General features: G+C 46.5%; 1 protein-coding gene and 1 long non-coding RNA gene across 3 annotated transcripts in view; one reads left to right on the forward strand and one right to left on the reverse strand.

Annotated features, from left to right (window-relative positions):
- Positions 1-329: 329 nt before the first annotated feature.
- LOC135976607 (uncharacterized) lies at positions 330-3513 on the forward strand. Its single transcript, XR_010593890.1, has 3 exons — positions 330-465; positions 1983-2096; positions 3397-3513. It is a non-coding gene; the product is annotated as an uncharacterized LOC135976607 (long non-coding RNA).
- A 5856-nt stretch (positions 3514-9369) lies between these two features.
- SPNS2 (SPNS lysolipid transporter 2, sphingosine-1-phosphate) overlaps positions 9370-17780 on the reverse strand; it is a 160217-nt gene continuing 151806 nt past the window's right edge. The window contains exons 12-13 of one of the 2 annotated variants that reach the window (XM_008166162.4): positions 14365-14411; positions 9370-11661 (exon numbers count right to left, since the gene is read on the reverse strand). In XM_008166162.4, coding sequence (XP_008164384.3) covers positions 14369-14411 — 43 coding nt within the window. In that variant the 3' untranslated portion in view covers positions 9370-11661; positions 14365-14368. The remainder of the gene's footprint in view (positions 11662-14364; positions 14412-17780) is intronic. The other variant, XR_010593889.1, reaches the window with a different exon arrangement.

The following is a 17780-nucleotide window of genomic DNA, read 5'->3' on the forward strand; positions in this document are numbered from 1 at the left end:
AGCCTGCGGAACATCTGCGAACCCTGTCTCCCTGACCGGGGGATGCTGGGAACTATTTCCCTTGATATGGCCAAAAAAAACCCCAACAAACCTCCATCTGCCTGAACTTCTTCAGAGCAAGGTGATGACGCACAGGGCCCCCTCTGCCACCTGGAATTAGGGGGGCCAGCACCTTTCAAAGCCTCTGCCCTAATAAAGGGCCCCACGCTTCAAATGCCTTTCCAGACTCCTTGTAAGAGCTGACTGGTGATAAATTATGCAAATGGAGCGTGGCGGTCAGGGCCTGGCCTGCTTGGTGATCTGCCGATGCCCTAGATGGGACTGAGGGGTTTGAACCTGTGTGCGTATCTGGATGCTGCTGATTTATTCTCTCCTTTAGAAAGCTGCCGCTGCTGGGGATCGGGATTTGCCATCGCTCCCCCTGCAGATCTGGGGAATGAAGCAGCACTGGGGGTGGCAGCAAAGGTGAGCGTGGGGGTGGCACTGAAAAGGGGAGTGTGGGGGTGGGGTCCGGCTGAGCCATCTCATTGTCCCCGTGCTCCAAAGGCTGCCCATGGCCAGTGTATTAAGCAGCAGTTCGGGTGCCCGATTGCCGTTAAAACGAGACTCTGTCATTGTGCTCGGCCTTCCCATAGCGTGGTCTGCTGGCTGCGACGAGCCCGGAGCAGAGCCAGGCGCGTCTTGCACTGGACTCTTGTTTTTACACGGGCACGTTTGTATGTGGGTGTGGATTCGGATTCTGTGGCCTGAGCGGCAGCCTCCTCGTGGACCTGATCCTAAGAGGTGCTGTGTACAGCGACTCCCATTGATTTCAGTGGGGGTCGCTGGTACTCGGCGCCTTTCAGGACTGGACCCCGTGTGTGTTCCCCCCGGGTACAGAGTGGGTGAAGCAAGAGCCTGGTATGTTTTGAACAAGGGCCTGCATTGCTCTTCAGTGGCTGGCTGGATTGGAGATCAAATCTCAGCAGGGTTGCAGGGGAGCAAAAAGCTCCTAAAGGGTTTCTAGGAGACTCCCCATCGCTCTTGCAAGGGACGACAGGACCAAATTCTGCTCTGTTGCAGTGGCTTTAGCACTGAGACACCAAAGGGGAAGGGCCTGTCGTTGGCTGTTTGTGCAGCACCCGGCGCGATGGGGCCCTGCCCTGGCAGAGGCCTCTCCTAGAACATAAATGTTTGACGCTGACAGGTTGGTGGTAAATGTAGCATAATACCATGGAGGCTGGTTGAGTTACTTGGGATGTACGCTAGTGTAACTGAGTGCCGAGTTGGGCATTTTCTCCTAGTGAGGAAGAGGCCAATGAAGGGGGAAGTACTAAGTCTGTGCCCACGATGTTCATCCGCCTCTGTCTGTGGGCTGGAACAGATTGCAATTGGGCAGTGTTAGGCATTGGCCTCCTACAAGGGCAATCTGGTTTGTAGTAGAAGAGCTTGTGTGAAGTGTAGCGTGGTTGTCATATGTTTAAGGCCATGTTTACACTATCACGTACATCGCTCAAGGGTGTGAATACCTTCTCCCACTGACATAGCTACCGCTGCTTGGCGGGGGTGGATTAATATATTAACGGGAGAGCTCTGGCCTGTTGGCACAGAACAGCTACATGAGATCTGACAGCAGCGCAGCTGCATTGGTACGGCTGTGTCACTGTAAACTCTAGTGTAGACGTGGCCTTAGTCTTGGAGATTGTGTAGTTGGGATGGGGGCAGAAAATCCTTGTGAGTTCACCCAAGCCATTGTGCTAGGATAACAACTCTGTTGCCTATTACATTGCGGAGCCTGGCTTTGATGTGCAGCGTATAGAAAGTGTTTACTAACCCACCAAGTCCAATCTTGTTTCCCCGGCCCTTAGTTGTGCCTTTTAACAATCGCAAAGGCTCCGTTTCACTTGGTTTCATGTCCTGTCCATCGCCCCGTTTTCAGGAGACAGACGAGGTGTTGATTTTAATTAAGGCTTTTCTTTCTATCGGTGTTTCAACAATTCCAGGCAGAGAAACTCAGCAGCCTGGAGAGTATAACTGGGTGAGTGCTGCAGGCTACTTCGGCAAGCAATAAAATCACACGGGGATCTGGACTCACTAAGGAGACGAATCAATCTGTAGTAAGTAATTATGTAGAGCAGCATCTGTGCAGAATGACTGGGCTGCGGGTCTGAAGACAGGCAGGAAAGATAAGCTACAGCTGCCCTTCCCGTTTATTTGCCTTAGGCTGCAGGGAGTGGGTTGACGGTTGGAGCAGGGCACCAGAAGCTGGGGCTGGAGGGTTCCCTGCCCAGCTCTGCTTCTGCCTTAGGCAAGTCATTTTGTGGTACTTCTGTCTGAAGTGATTATTAGGTGATGACCTGCCTGGTGTTTCTGGGCCAGTGGTGCTCTGCTGCTGGTGTCGATCTCCCAGCATGCTCAGTGGCTGCCTCCACCTCCCCCCAAGACCCTGTGGAGGCAGGTTTGCCCAGTGCTGGGGCACTAGGGACTGGTGATTCCATGAGGAGCTCCCTTTCAGAACTGCAGGTTCAAGTCCTGCTGGAGAATTTTAACAACAAAAGAGTGAACGGGAGCCAGAGGGGAGAGGAAGTTTGTGCTCCCAGCCATGCATGGAGTGAGGCAGCACAGGAGGGCTGATGGAGCAGGCACCAGTCTGGGGGTGGTAAGGAGGTCCCCCATTAGCAAAGACAGGTTGCAGGGGAGCAAATTAAAAGTGAAGCAGATTAAAAATCCATGTGTCAAACGCCCCAGGGCAGGGCCCAGGGTGGGCAACAGGAGCAATATAGGAGCAGCACCTGCACCACGGTAGCTGCGCTGCTCAGGGTTCCCCATCCGTGACTGGAAGAGTTGCATGGAGCCAGCACAGGTGGGGGTGATGCTGGCAGAGCCTGTGAAATGTGAGCAGCACTTCAGTGGGGATGGTTACCTCAAAGGACCAAAATTCTGAGTTCAGTGGCATTTTCCTTTGGCTCCAGGACAGGTTACACTCCTCACTGGGTGGAGGGGCGAGCTACATGGAAATGCAAGTTGTGTGTTTTAACAAACCCGCTGTGGCCAGTACACTGCTGGTCCTAATGACAGGGTGCACACATTCATTCTCTATGCAGCCGCTTGTGCTTGGTTTGTTTTAAATGAAGAAATGGTGTTTACATCTCCTAGGGAAAGCACATGGCAACAGATGCAACAGCATTCAAGACCGCGCGCGTCACCCAAAGTGGAGTAGTGGCAGGTGGATGGCACAGCATTTTGGGCAGGCCGGGGGCAGTGGCATTGCATAGCCAAGAACAATGCAGCTGTTTTACATGCACAAAGGCTAAAATCGCTCCAGGGATAACTGGAACTTCTGACTCTCAATGGGTCTCTTTCTGGATTGCTCTTGGCTGCCAAGAAACTAACAGTAAGGTGTTGATTTTTTTCCAGCTGCTGCAGTGGTCAGCTGTGTAGGGACTGTGCTGGGCCAGGCCCTGCTGTGAAACCAACCCGGAGGAGGCAGAGAGATCAGAAACATTTTAACCAGGACTGCAGCGTGGAAAAGGGTGAGTGTTTTTCCTAGAGAAATTGGGAATAATCCTAGCAGACGCTTCCAGGGTCTCAGCCATGGGGCTAGCTAGTCATTTGCACCCTGCTTAAAGAAGTTCCTGATTAAGCAAAGATTGGGGGTGCTCTGGGGAGCTCCTAAACTCAGCAGGGGCAGGGTTTCAGCGCTGTTATCCCAAGCCCCAGTTTGGGACCCTGGCCAGGACCTTTGTGTAATCAGGGTTGATACTGACATGTACAGTCTCCAAAGAGTTAACCTTTGAAATAGAGAAGTCCTAAGGCTAGAGGACAAGACTCTGTTAATAAAAGCAAAAGCCAGTTTAGGCGTCTCTAAGAAACCCTGGGGATTGCACATTAGTGCAGGCGTAGGCGATCCGAGACCTTGTGCTGGGATCCCAAGAGCTAAGAAGCTGTGCAGGGTCTGTCTGAGTCCCCAGGGGAGGCCTGCTGCAGGAAGTGGACAGATTGAACCCGTAGTTCATCCCACTGCGTCAGGACTGGTGCTAAGCTGCAGGAGAAGGGAACATTTTGGATGAGTTTTGAAACTGATCATGAAAGATCCAAAGCGAGACACTCTGGTGTCTTGGGCTCTTTGTTGTGTGGAGACAGTTCTGTCTGTCTGCATCTGTCTACCTCACTGACTGAACAAATAAGACTCAGGTATTACAATTCATACTGAGTGACTTCATAACCCTGGAGAAATCCCTGTTAGAGTTTTCCCCTATATACTGTAATTGGTATTTCCACCAGTGCAGACGGACATTTTTTGCAGCAGCTAGTAATTGTGGAGGGGGGTGAGGGAAGCTTAACGCCCTCCCTTCCTTAAAGCATTTGTTTAATTGTCACTTTGAGTGCTTTTCACTGAGTGAGAGATTCTGAGTTCTAAACAAAGCTCTTTGCAAGGGAACACAGGCGGCTGGAGTCATTTGCAGTGAAATGTGTATTGCAGGAGAGCCTAGAGGCCAATGAGGTTGGGTCCCTGTTGTGCTAGCTGCTGTACGGATGTAGTAAATGACAGTCATTCATAATGCGATCAGGAACCCTGTGAATGAGACTTGGACTCCCAGAGAAAGAGCGCGTTGGTGTTTCATAAGCAGATCCCATTCACAACACGGGAGCGTTGCCCTCCATTGAAGGCGGCGTGAGTTGCAGGTGCTCAGCAGGTCTCAGGTCTCTGTATCAGGAATAATCCAGTAATTGGGCTGTGGTCTACGTGTCCTATTGCAAAAGCCCTCGATCAATGCCTTGGAAAGACCTCCAGGGTCAGCAGACAGGAAAAGGAGTGACTAAACTAACATGGTAAAGGAGAACAGGAGTACTTGTGGCACCTTAGAGACTAACAAATTTCTTTGGCTGTAGTCCACGAAAGCTTATGCTCTAATAAATTTGTTAGTCTCTAAGGTGCCACAAGTACTCCTGTTCTTTTTGCAGATACAGACTAACACGGCTGCTACTCTGAAACATGGTAAAGGAGAGGAGCTAGAGGTGCAGCATCTAATCCAATTTTTGTGTCCTTACTACTGGGGTACAGGGCCTGCTAACGAGTGCGCCATCTACCTCCTGCCACAGCTACACACAAAAAATGTGACCAGGAGAGCCATGCTGGGAGCTTTGGCTTCCAGCTAACTGGGCAAACACTGCTGAGGCTCCAAGTTCAACTGCAGGAGCATCTGAATGCATAAAAATCTGCTTCATCAAATCATTGGCACCACCTGATCAAGCTGAACGCCTGATGCTCTCTGCCAACAGGAAATTAGCACTGATGGCAATTTCTGCATTTAAAGGGCAAGTCCTATGCCACAAAGCTGTCCTGCTAATGGGGACCTGTGCTGTTCTGCTGCACAAAGGGAAGGGGCGCTGGCATTTGTGGTGCATTCCCTGGTGGGCACAAGGGCTGGCAGCGCATCAGCCTCGGCTGGTGCCTGTGAGGAGCATTGGAGCTAACATCACTTCTCTTGGGCTGGGGGAGGACTCCCACCACCTGGGTGTCTTCTCCTGCCCAGCCCAGCCAATCAGGCTGAGTGCTGCCAGGAGAGTTGCGCCCACTGTGTAGTTCAGCTGAATGTGTCACCGGTGTTAGGTTCTTGCTAAGTTCAGCCCCCTTTTTGTGACTCTCATCCACAGGACCAATGGGAGCCATTCCTTAAAACCGGTGAAAGGTTTTACCTCGGCAGCCCTGGCAATGTAAGTCCTTTATCCACAGAACAGATCCACCAGCGGGATTCTTCTGCACCTACCCCAGCTCTGGTCCCATGGGCAGTTCAGTCTCCTGAGCTCCTTTGAACCTGGGGGCCTGTGCCAAGGCTGCCTGAAGTGGCACTTCTGTGAGGCAGGTGAGTGCCTGGTCTCTGGACACTCCACTGAGAGCACTGATTTCGCATGGGTCACCAGCTGAACACTGTTTACACCAGCCTGGTTTGGATTCAAACCAGCAGCCTGAAGAGGCTCTGTAGCCCCCTTACTCATCACCTGAGCTCTCTTGTCCACCTTGCTCTCCTCCCGACTGGGTTTCCTTTCAGCCATTTAAGAAAAGGTTGATGCTACTCCAGCCAGAGCTTCTCCCATTGGGAGCTGCTGCAATCACCGTTGGAGCGCGCCTATCTAGCTCTGCTGTCAATCTAAGGCAGCCCTGAGCAACCATCTCTCTGGGAGTTGCACCCCAGCATACTGCAATGGCACCGCCAACAGTGCCTGAGGCCCAGCCTGCAGGCCGAAGCCACGACACAGACGAGAAGTGGGGAGGTATGTTTTAAATACTTTTATTTCTTAATTTACATAAAGGTATAGATTTGGCTTTATTTCTCTTTATACTCTGAGATTGACAATCGGTTGCTCTTAAAAAATAAAATAGCCATTTGCTTCTGAAAGAAATCAGAAAACTATTTTATACTCCTGCCTTGTATAACAAGAAAACCTATGATATACTCCCATACATCACATAGTAGAAGTGATTGCAAGTGCTGGTTTACAAAACAATAAAGCAAATAGAGAAGAAACCAAATAACTAGGGGGTGGGGGAAAGTGAGACAAGCTTAGTGTTCCAGTCTACCTAGAGTTTATTTATGTCTCCATCACTCGTTTGTCTCACCCTGAGGTTCGACTGAGATTAGAGGATGCTGGCCCAGTACTTCAAGCTTCACGCAGGTAAGCAGTCCTGTAGCTTTTACCAAACCCAGCTCTGTGAGTAAAGGCTACAGGATGTGAATACTTATTTGGTGTGGTTGCAGTGTTAACAAGTGTCTAGTTGCTGCCTTGTCCCCACTGCCCTCACTTCTGCCTCCTGCTGTGCAAAAGCTCCCGTGGAGGTTGCACTGGCACAAGGTAAAACGCTTTTAAGATGAAGTGAAGTATAAGGAAGCTCTTGCAATCTGCTGTAACCATCTGGTTTTGCTGAAGGCACCCTGCAGCCTCCCCAGCTCTGTTAACTTGACCCCACCCATTCACGCAGAGCGCCCTTACACTTAATATGCCAGGGTAACCACAGATGATTGCACTAAGGGAGCAGGGATCTTGCAGCAGGCTACACCTGGACAAAAGGTACAGTGTATGCTTGCCAGTAGCATTGACCACCTCCCCTCAGGTGCTGTGTGCATACAGGAAGGAGGGAGAGAGTTAGCCAGGCCTCCAACCCCCCCCCCCCTCATTCTGATTGTTTTCCCTTCTCTAAGGTGGGACAGGAGGGTTTACTAGACTATGTCCTAGTTAACAATGCAGTTTGTTTTGGGGGGGGCGGGGAGAGTAAGAGGACAGTGGCTTTACAGATGCTCCCAGGACCCATTTAAATTAAAGACTTAAGACTAATGCACTGAACCATATTTTGCTTACAAATAATCAACCCAAGCCTTGCTAATATATGAAGTCCCTTAAGGCAGATCTTTAATTGTGGCCCCTCTAACAATTACACCGGGGTGTGTTTTCAAGTGGAGTTGATAAGCCACAAAATGTAGGATTGTAGAGCTAAGTTGCTTATGCTAAAGCTTTCTCTTCACTCTGGAAGTGATTTCATCAAATCCCACCTCTCTGCAGAGCTGGCGCAGATTTCAGAGACTGGTACATTGAGCTAGTTCTCTGTACAGAAATGAAAGGGTCTCTCCTTCCACCAGCTTCACTCTAATTCTATCTTCATATCCTCCCTCTCCCCATTACGCCAGCAACTGCAGATACACACAAGGCAACGCTAAACTTTTGCTGTGTGTGTTAAATAATAAGCCCACAGTTCTAGCTGTTAAGTGACAAGATCCCATTAAACAATCTGGATTGTGGTGCAAAATGCCATTCACCACATTCTCTCTTTCTATGACTTTTCCTGAAGCACTTCTGTGGGGAAAACTCATAATCGCTTTGTCAAAACTAACAACTAGAGACCCTGCCCTAGTAAAAACAACAAGGAGTCTGGTGGCACCTTAAAGACTAACAGATTTATTTGAGCATAAGCTTTCGTGAATAAAAACCTCACTTCTTCGGATGCATCCGAAGAAGTGAGGTTTTCACTCACGAAAGCTTATGCCCAAATAAATCTGTTAGTCTTTAAGGTGCCACCAGACTCCTTGTTGTTTTTGTAGATACAGACTAACACGGCTACCCCCTGATACCTGCCCTAGTAAACTCTGTGGGTGGGAGAGGATAAGTCTAGTACTGCAGCATAACACCAGTGGCACACTACACCAGAATACTGGAATTGGATGTTTGAGAGAGGGTAGGGAAGAGCATACTTCATTGATACAGTGCCTCATAAGTCCAGTCTCTCCCTTTTACAGCTGAAGAAACAAGCAGAGAGGTAGTGACTTGCCTGCAGTCCAAGTGGCAGAGCTGGGCCTGGACCCCCACTTTTCCTGTCGACAGGAATATGCAGCCTCACGAGGGAGCGGGTACTAGCAGACACCCAGAATGTTACAGCAGAAGGTAGGTTGTACCCGGCCGCCTCCTCTTTAGTGTTTTTCAAACCTCTCTTCTGAGAGTGGTTGGACAGCTTGACTTGACTTAGAGCTTTGTTATTGCCTTACCCCCTTTATCCTAATTATCTGGTTTCTTTCTAAGAGAATAAATATTTAATAGAAGCTCTAATAGAACAACGCTTGAAAAATTCCGTCCCGGAATAGAAATATGTAGCTACAATTCAAAAAATACCTTCATCTCTTCAGGTGGCTGAACATGGATCATGGTCTGTAACGGGGAAGTGGCAGCCTCAGGATGGGGGTTCCCCTCCCTTAGTTCTCATGGCTCGCTACTCTACCTCCTTGGTGCCAGGTCTCTCCTCCTCCAAATGGAGAAGAATTCAATCAGTGAAGGACCATAGGTGTGTGGGGGACTGGGACTAATTCTCCATTTGCTTACACCGTGGCTGAACTGGGTCTTGTTTCAAAGGAAGTGAGGTCAGCCCTTCCTACCAAGGAGATGAAGGTGTATTTATTGGCTCTCTTTACATTGAAAATTGATGGGAATAAAATCTCAGTAAACACCAAAGTCCTGCTCTTGAGGATAAGTGCTGTAACTTTTAAGACAAAGCACTTGAAATAATAATTCAGAAAATTCAGCTAATTTTCCCTTGGCCTCTGAGATCAAGTGACTAATTGTTGTTTATGTTTTACATAAATTAACGGAGAACATCTTAATGAGAAGCACAAAACATTCATGTGCTTCTAACTCAGGCCTTTGGCTGCCAGACTGCAGAGTTGACATTTTCCCCGAGCAATGTTAATAACAGGACAAGATGGGAAATGAAGCATTGTTTTGAACTTGCTTTGGTTATTATTTTAGTGGCACACAAGTGCATTCGCTGCTCTCCTGGGGATGGGCCAGGAGTGGGACTTCTGTCTCCCATTGTTTGCTCAGCCTATAAGAAATACTTAAATGGTGTTTTTTTTGTTTTTGTTTTTGTTTTAACGAGTATTTTAGTGAAAAGCAGCCTTTGCAGATGCATCCTATAGAATTCCTAGGGAGGAAACAAATAGGTTTTGCTAGAGAATTCTATAGGGCACTTCCATAACAGCCATTTAAACCTTATTGGCACAGTTTAGAAGAAATTAAAACGTGAGATTTGTTTTAGCACACGTGTAGGGTCACTAACCTATCCATTTAAGGTAACCCAGGCAATGCTAGTTTCTCTAGCATTACTGTTAGCCTGTGTGAAGGGCTTGTATTGCTCTCATTCCTTTGATAGGTTATCCCAGATAAACCACCTCCTAACCCCAACTACAGTTAAGAGCTGGTCCCATTAATTCCAAGGGGATTATTAACAGATATTTCTGGTCAATCTGGTTTTTAAAAGAAATATTGTTAATGTGGCTGGTTTTGACCAGGCTGCTGGTAACTGAAAGTATCTGCCCTCTCGTGTGTTTTCACTGCAGAGCACAGCTGCCTTCCTTCAATGTAGAGTGTGGAAGTGAAAAGACCTGAAGCATTTTAAATTGGGGTGGACTCTGATTACTTAATGCAGGTGTCATATATGCAGTCATTGCAGTGCTGCTTGAAAGGATGGAGACATTATGCTGTCATTGGAGCCACTGATTAACTGGCTAAACTAATCAGTGTTTTTGAGATTATTAAAAGCATCCCAAGGTTGGGTAATGCCTTTGCTAATTTAGTATTGTTTCCAATCCAGCCCTGGCCAGAGTTTGAAAGCAAGAGTGTTCTGCTGGGCTGGTTGAAAAGGGCTGAGGCCTACATACATTTTACAGTGATATGTAGGTAAATTTAGAGAAAAGTATGAGCCTTCACAGTTTTTTCCCAAACAGAAAAAGAAGGTGATTTGGCAATCTGATATTTTTCTGGTGCTGTTAGCACTTCATTGCTCTCACAGTTCTAATACGTTCCATGCTGGCATACTATAAATTTTATACTTGAATGTCGACTGCAAGAAACAAGACCCCTTGGTTAAACAAAAATAATCTGCCTGATTAGAAACAAAATCAGTTAAGAGAGGCTCACTTCTTACTAACTCAGTTTAGACCAGTAGACTAGTGTATTAAAAAGAAAATCCCAGTTGCATTTCTGTAAAGATCAAATTGAATTTAAGTAATATAGTCTCGCGCGTAGGAGGGAGTAAAGCAGAACAGTAGGACGGTGGGGAGGGGAAATGGGGTGTGCATTGAATCTAAAAATCCTTCTATAAATGCAGTTGCTGGGCAGAAACAAAGCTTTATAACATCATAAATGTGCCCGAAAATACTGGAAAAAATGATTGGTATTTGCAACATGCCTAATGATGAACATTATATGCACGTAAACAAAGACGGACCATCACTGGCACATCAGGGCAGCAATACCAGACTCCACATAAAGCAATTAATCTCTGGATTTTGGTATTCTGTAAACCTCCTTCTACCTGGAACTGAAACTGTGTGTTAAACAAAACTGGAAGCCACCAGATATCACTGACCGTGGTTTTCCTGGCTCTTCTGTAACAATCCCAAAGAACACCTTGTGCAGGGACAGATTTCTCCTCCGGTACTCCCTTAAGCAGGATGCCGTTGCTTGAAGGTCTGTGCCATACTTTCTGAATGGTCCCTTGGAGCCCTCTTGGGGATAGATGCGGCAACACCGTGGAAGCTTTCACATCCAATACAGGTACATGGGCCTTTCGAGATGCTCAAAGTTTAAATACAACTCTATCAAATCTCTATTTTATGTCTTTCATGAAGATGAAGCATCCTCTGACTTGTTTAAATAATAATTAAAGAAATCTGGGTTGAGCCTTCAATTTGTAAAGCTGTGATGTACAGAAAAGGTCCCCAGCTAGCATAGTCTCTGGCTGACAGAACTGGCAGCGTTTAATAGGACAGAAGTTGCCCTGTATGCAACGTAGACTTCTTCACTGGCTAAACCTAAAACTATATGCACAATGGACAGTCACGCACAGGGGTAGTGTGGTTGTGGGCTCTTCGGACACTCAGCAATGTGGGGAAACCCTACAATATCCTTAGGCTTAGGAGCCCTGAGATCTAGGCCATCCCCATTCATTTCTTTGACCCTGACCCTGCAGCTGGTTAGAGTGAAGTGATTAGTTTAGCACTCGATAAGACTCCAAATGCATCCCGGAGCTGGAACTTTTGCTTATGTCCAGGACTGGGGTTTCCTAGCAGGAGGTTGGAGTGGTGGTTGTGGGAGCTGGAGTCCACACAGTGTTTCCTTCATCATCCATAATGTCAACTGTGAATAAAAGGGGGGGGGGGGGAGTCATTAGTGTGACAGGGGCTGTGTATGGATCTATGAAGGCAGGCGCTGGTTCTGTTCTTCCCGTGAGCTTGGAAAACAAGCCCTAGTCTTCACTCAAGAGGCCGATCCAAACAGATGAGGCCTCCATCTATGGGCAAGTTGTACTGCTTTAATTATGCCAGTATAGTTAAAGCAGTACAACCAGCCTACTGTGGGGTGCAGTTCTACTGGTGTAGTCTGTTCCCACAGGGGAAGGGGGAAATGTTGTACCAGTATAAGGTGCTCTGTTAGGGCTTGTACTGGTATAACTAGAGAGGTTAAAAAATAATCATTCCTCTTTCCAAAATAGTTATACTGCCGTGTAGACCAGATCTGTCATAGCCAAGTTTATTGGCAATTTACTGCTGTGTAACCCCCACCCCCTTGCTAAGTACATGAAGAACAGGCAGTAGGAAAAACAAGGGGGGGCAGTGTAGGTGCACTTAACCCTTCTGCAAACACAACCAGATTTACCCCAGTGGCACATTCGACATTCCCTCTGAAATCAGCCCATTATCTGTATCACGGGACATCCAAGAAAGATGTTTGACCGTAGCTTGAGGTTTTTCCAATGACTATGCCTATTCAGATTAGAGCCACAAGCACTTATGTGTGTCTTAAATTGCTCAAAGACTAAATTTTACTAGGTGACATGGAGTACTGGAACAATTACACTAAAATTAGGAAGAAAAGGAAAAAGTAGAAAGAAACACTATCTGTGTATTTGTTAATGGAGCAGATTTGATGTGAAAATGAGGTTCTAGGCTTGTTTTTAAGTCACTTTTCAAATTGCCGCTTCTGCAATCTGAGGGTTAAGCTGGGGATGATTCTGCAATTGGAAACAGCAATTCTGCCACTAATGAAGATGAAATAGAACCCAGCTACCTCTCTTCGCACTTCAGGGGTCAAGGGAGTAAAAGGCAACATACATTTATTTTAAGCAAGGGGCACCAGTAGTTTTAATACTGAATTCCCTGTTGAGTAGGGAAATACTATTTTTACATCACTACATGACCCTTCCATTTCTAACTGCTCTAATGGGAAACATGTTAATGCCATTATAACTAAGTCTTGCCATCAGTCTTTGATGATTCTTTAATCATGTAAAAAAGCTGCTATTAAAGGGCATGAAGTTGGTGTTAAACTCCCAGCCCAGCGCATGAAAGGTATGAGCTTGCCTATTAAATGCTTAGATTCTACCATGATCTATGTCCCCCCACAGAAGCAATGCATCTGCTGCAGTCAAGATTGTATTATTACATCACTCCCCCAAAAAGGCCATTCTTAATTGTGCTATTTCATGAGGATTCTCCCAGTGTGCTTAGTTTATGGGAAAGAAAAATCTCCTCTTTTGTTAAACTTGCTTAATTTTGGCCCCAGTCAAAACCCAGGAAGCGTTTATCCTTTGCTCCAAGCTGGAGTTGTGTGACTGGCAGCTAGCGATAAAAACAGCCTGAGCCGGGAGGACAGGGCTGGTTGTGGTCTAAGGCCAATGTCTCAGAACTGTCACCCAGTATTAAGGGTGGGGGGGAGGGGGGCACAGAAGAGGCAGGAGAAAATGACCGAGCAAGGTCTTGCACTGTCAGAAAGCATTTTTCAGTGAAAGGTCTTAGCTCTGAAATACATTTTTGGATAGTCACATGGCAATGCCATAGCAGATTTAATATATGCCAAAGAATTTCAGGAAGGGCCAAATACTGACCTTAGATGAGGGTATCTGGCTTCCACTGAAGTCAATAGGAGTTGATTATGCACATGGGCCCTACTCTGTTTAGAGAAATGGTCATAGTGTTCCTGGAAATCAGTCAGGCCAGTGACAGGCTATGTCTAGCTACACTCGTGTGGAGAGTGTACTGGGGTGTGGCTTTCTTCATACCCCTGACTGACACAGCATGCCAGGATAAATTTTAGGAGTAGACCAAGCAAAGAGCGGCTGGCTTGACATTGGTCTCAGCATTCATCTCATGCTCCTTATTTGGATGGGGCTGCAGTATCTTTCAAGGCTGGTGCAAAATTGGGAAGTGTTATGACCAAGAGCCCCCCACTCTCCACCAGACCAGAAAATGAAGGAGGTGTTAAGTGGTGCTTTTTCAGAAGGTGGGGGGGGGGCTGAGACAAATTTTATAGTCCCTTTCCTCTCCATGTTTATTTATTTTAATCAAGGCAACAAATCTTCTTCTCAGGCCATGCAAAACACAGGGGGTTGCACAGGCCTCTCAGAGGCCTCAGTCCCTTGCATTTTTTTGCCTAAAGTAGTGATTTTATTGCAAGAGTCACAGAGATCTGATGCATTGGGTTTTTGCTCTTATGGGTAAGCAAGGCTGGAGGTAGATCTCATGTGGCTTTGCTTTGAATGATTGGGTGGAATTTGCTCCTAGGAGGCTGTAATGTAGGGCCTTGGGGGTGGGCAAATAGAGTAAAATGGGGAGAGTTTGCAGCTGGGGATGTTTTGCTGTAATTATCAGAACCCAAAGTCAGCTACTTTGCACTCTATCATGTTGCTCACGCTTGCTCCCTGGGGAAAGCGCCTAGTACACAGTGCAATCCCTCGGCCAACCCGCAGTGTCGGGAACTGGAATTTCTTCTCCAACGCCCAGCACACATGCAAGTCACCATTGTCATTAAGAAAAACATTGTGTGTTGGTTTTGGTCACTCACCGTCTCAGACTTTCACAGAGGCTGGTGGCATCATCAGTTGATTCACCCTGGATGGAAGGGGGGAAAAAAAAGTCAAGTATAAACCACCACCACGGAGGTGTTAGAACATCAATTAGCCAAAAGAACACTATCTAAAAATCTACCATCCTTGCATTGAATTGTCATGGTTCATACTATCCGTGCGTCTGTTATTTCTTTCCGAGTGCTCAGTCTCTAAAGAGATAGGAAGCTAGTGTGCATTAGCAGCTGCACTGCAAACACAGGGCTGGGGCTCCCAGCTCTTTCACGGTAGCGTCTGCTGGTAATGCTGACAGCCACTGGAACACACAAAGTAATGCCGCTGATACTAATTGACAAGAACCTGGCAACCCACCAAAGGCATTCAGATATGTGGCAATTGTTTCCCTAAGCAGGGAACAAGGCTGTTTGTGCAGTAGCGGTTGCTTGGTGTCCTTTTGACTGACAACATAAATGTAAACAGCCACCACTGATAAAGGTTAGTTTAAAAAAAAAAAAGTCTTCTTTCAATCACTGGAGCTGAAAGACTTGTTGGGCCTGACAGCAGCTCTCGGGGCTAGATCTAATCCACCAGGCTGTGCAACTTCTGCTCAACAGCCCTGTTCTCTGTCCCAGTCAACGTAAGCTGCCTTGCGTTGACCTAACCGTAGTGTAGACCAGGGCTCAGATATAAATCAGTCATTTCTGAAGCTATGCAGAACAGGTTAATTCTGCCAGTGCTTTATTCTTATCACAGAGTATGCATGTGCATTGCTGGCAGGTGTACCAGGAACACTTGTGCAGCATGTGAAGGGTTAAAATGAATCTTCTCCCTGTCTCTCTGGGGTACTTCTATTACCCCCATCACCATAATATTTGAGCATCTCCATCTTTAACGTATTTATCCTCACACTCCTCTGTGAAGTAGGGCAATGCTATTACCTCCCACCCCCTTTTACAGATGGGGAACTGAGGCTCAGAGAGGTTAAGTGTCTTGCTCGAGGTCACATAGGACGTCTGTGGCAGAGGAGGGAACTGAACCCAGGTCCTCACGTCGTACCCACTGGGTCATCTCTTCTCTGCCAAACACTCCAAGTGTTCGTGGGGTTTTCTGCCTAATCTCCTAGGAATAGCCAGGTAGAACATTCCTGCTGTGCTGTCCACCTACATCCTAAGTATCCTTGGATTTCAGCAGAACTCGGAAGGTCAGCAGTGAAGACTTACAAAAGGGGGGGAGGAAATAAGGGTCAAAATGCTGCTAATTCCAAACTTTTCAATGGTAGTAAAATGTCCCCCCCGGACCTGAGCTGCCAGGATGCTGGAGGAGTATCCCAGAGCTCAGAGGGGTCCCACTGGTCTAACAGCGATAATCCCACGTTGAAGAGTTTGTCACTTCCCATTTGGGAATATTTGCTGACTAAGCAGCTGTTCCTACACTGTGCTATTTTCTCCCGAGGGAGGGAGATGGGAACCATTCTGTTATTTCCTGACAGGGAAGGAAACTCTTCCAAACTGCCTTTTAAGAACCGAAACTGGTTGGAGACACTTTTTTTCTGGTTGTTTTCACTATTATCTCCACCAGTTACAAATGAGTCCCTGTCCCCACCCCCAATTTCCTCCATCTAGAAAACCCAAATATTTCTCCGAGATGTGATCAAACAGATTTCATGATACGTGACAGCATCTATAATTACCAAGTATTCATAGAGCCATCTCTTTAATATTAGACTACATGCTCTGAAATTATGTATTAAATATTTAAGGTTGTAAAACAGATCTAATTTTGTTCTATCCATAGCAATGCCTAAGATGGAAACTTCTGTAGGAACAAGAACCAATTTAATATACAGTTGCTGTGACCTTTTATGGGTTATTTTCTCTGTGCACCAGCCTCACTGAAAGGAGACTGGGCAGTTTAAAAAAGGCTATCCTCCAATTACCCTTTTAATCCAGACAGTGACACGGCCCACCAGCGCACTACCCACTGCACCCCAAGATTGATTTATTATGCTAGCAGCTATACAAACACATAATATGGGAACAGTCCCTGCCTCAGCTTCTGAAACAGAATTTGCTCCCAAAATCCTAGCAGAGAGCCACATCTTCTTCCCTAGGTTCAGGCAACCTTCCCTTTCTAGCTGCCCACTCATCTTGTCCTCATTTTGGCTAAAGTTTTCAAAAGTGTCTTTAGTGGCTTGGGAGCCAAGCTGCCCCTTTCAAAAGTGACTTAGACAATTAGAAATCTAAGTCCCCTTGACTTTCCAAGGGATGTAGGTTCCAAAGGGCTGGAGGCACTTTGGAAAACGTTACCCTGCCTGTACTTGTGACTTCCCAAACTCGAGGCTGCAGTATCACTGACTGAATTGAGGAGGAGCAGGAGGAAGAGAACACAATTGCTAGCTAGTACCTAGGGGCATTAGCAAGGACGAGACTCAAAAGGAAGGAAAAGGCTGTGATTTTCTAAAGGGGGGCAATAATATTTGTCAGTGCTTCCCCGATCCTTTGAACAGTATGTTTCATGCACTGATTACATCTATAGTGTGCATGTTTTAGTATCCGACACATTTTCAAAATACCTCTTTTCGCAGTACCCAAATTAGAGCGATTGTTTTGCTACAAGGAGAGAGGGAATTAGGAAATAAATGCCCCACTTTTTACAGCTTTCTGTATCTAACATTAGTTAACTTATGAACAGCAATAAAATCCCTTTACACGATTCCTTTTGCCCTGTGATGTTAACAGCAAAACCTCTTCAACCTTCACAATACTCAGGGCAGTGGTTCTCAACCAGGGGCACGCATACCCCTGGGGGTATGCAGAGGTCTTCCAGGGGGTACATCAACTCATCTAGATATTTGCCAAGTTTTACAACAGGCTACATAAAAAGCACAAGCGAAGTCAGTACAAACTAAAATTTCATACAGACAATGACTTGTTTATACTGCTCGATTTACTATACACTGAAATGTAAGTACAATATTTATATTCCAATTGATTTATTTTATAATTGTATGGTAAAAATGAGAAAGCAATTTTTCAGCAATAGTGTGCTCTGACACTTTTGGGGAGCAACTAGATCTTTATGTCTGATTTTGTGAGCAAGTAGTTTTTAAGTGAGGTGAAACTTGGGGGTACGCAAAACAAATCAGACTCCTGAAAGGGGTACAGTAGTCTGGAAAGGCTGAGAACCACTGATTTAGGGCCTTCAAATTCCATAACCCCCAATCTCCATTGACTGCAACTGTAGTCAAAACGCTAGAGCCCCAGACATACACAATGCAGGTTGGCATTAAGTTTTAGGACAGGTATCTGGCCATTTGAAACACAAAATTCTCTGTGGTCAATTTCCTACAGAAACAGAGGCATCACGCAGAACATTCCTTAGAGCAGGGGTTCTCACAAGAAAATTTTTGGTGGCC

Source organism: Chrysemys picta, chromosome 19, assembly GCF_011386835.1.
Source record: "Chrysemys picta bellii isolate R12L10 chromosome 19, ASM1138683v2, whole genome shotgun sequence".
Classification (NCBI taxonomy): Eukaryota; Metazoa; Chordata; order Testudines; family Emydidae; genus Chrysemys; species Chrysemys picta.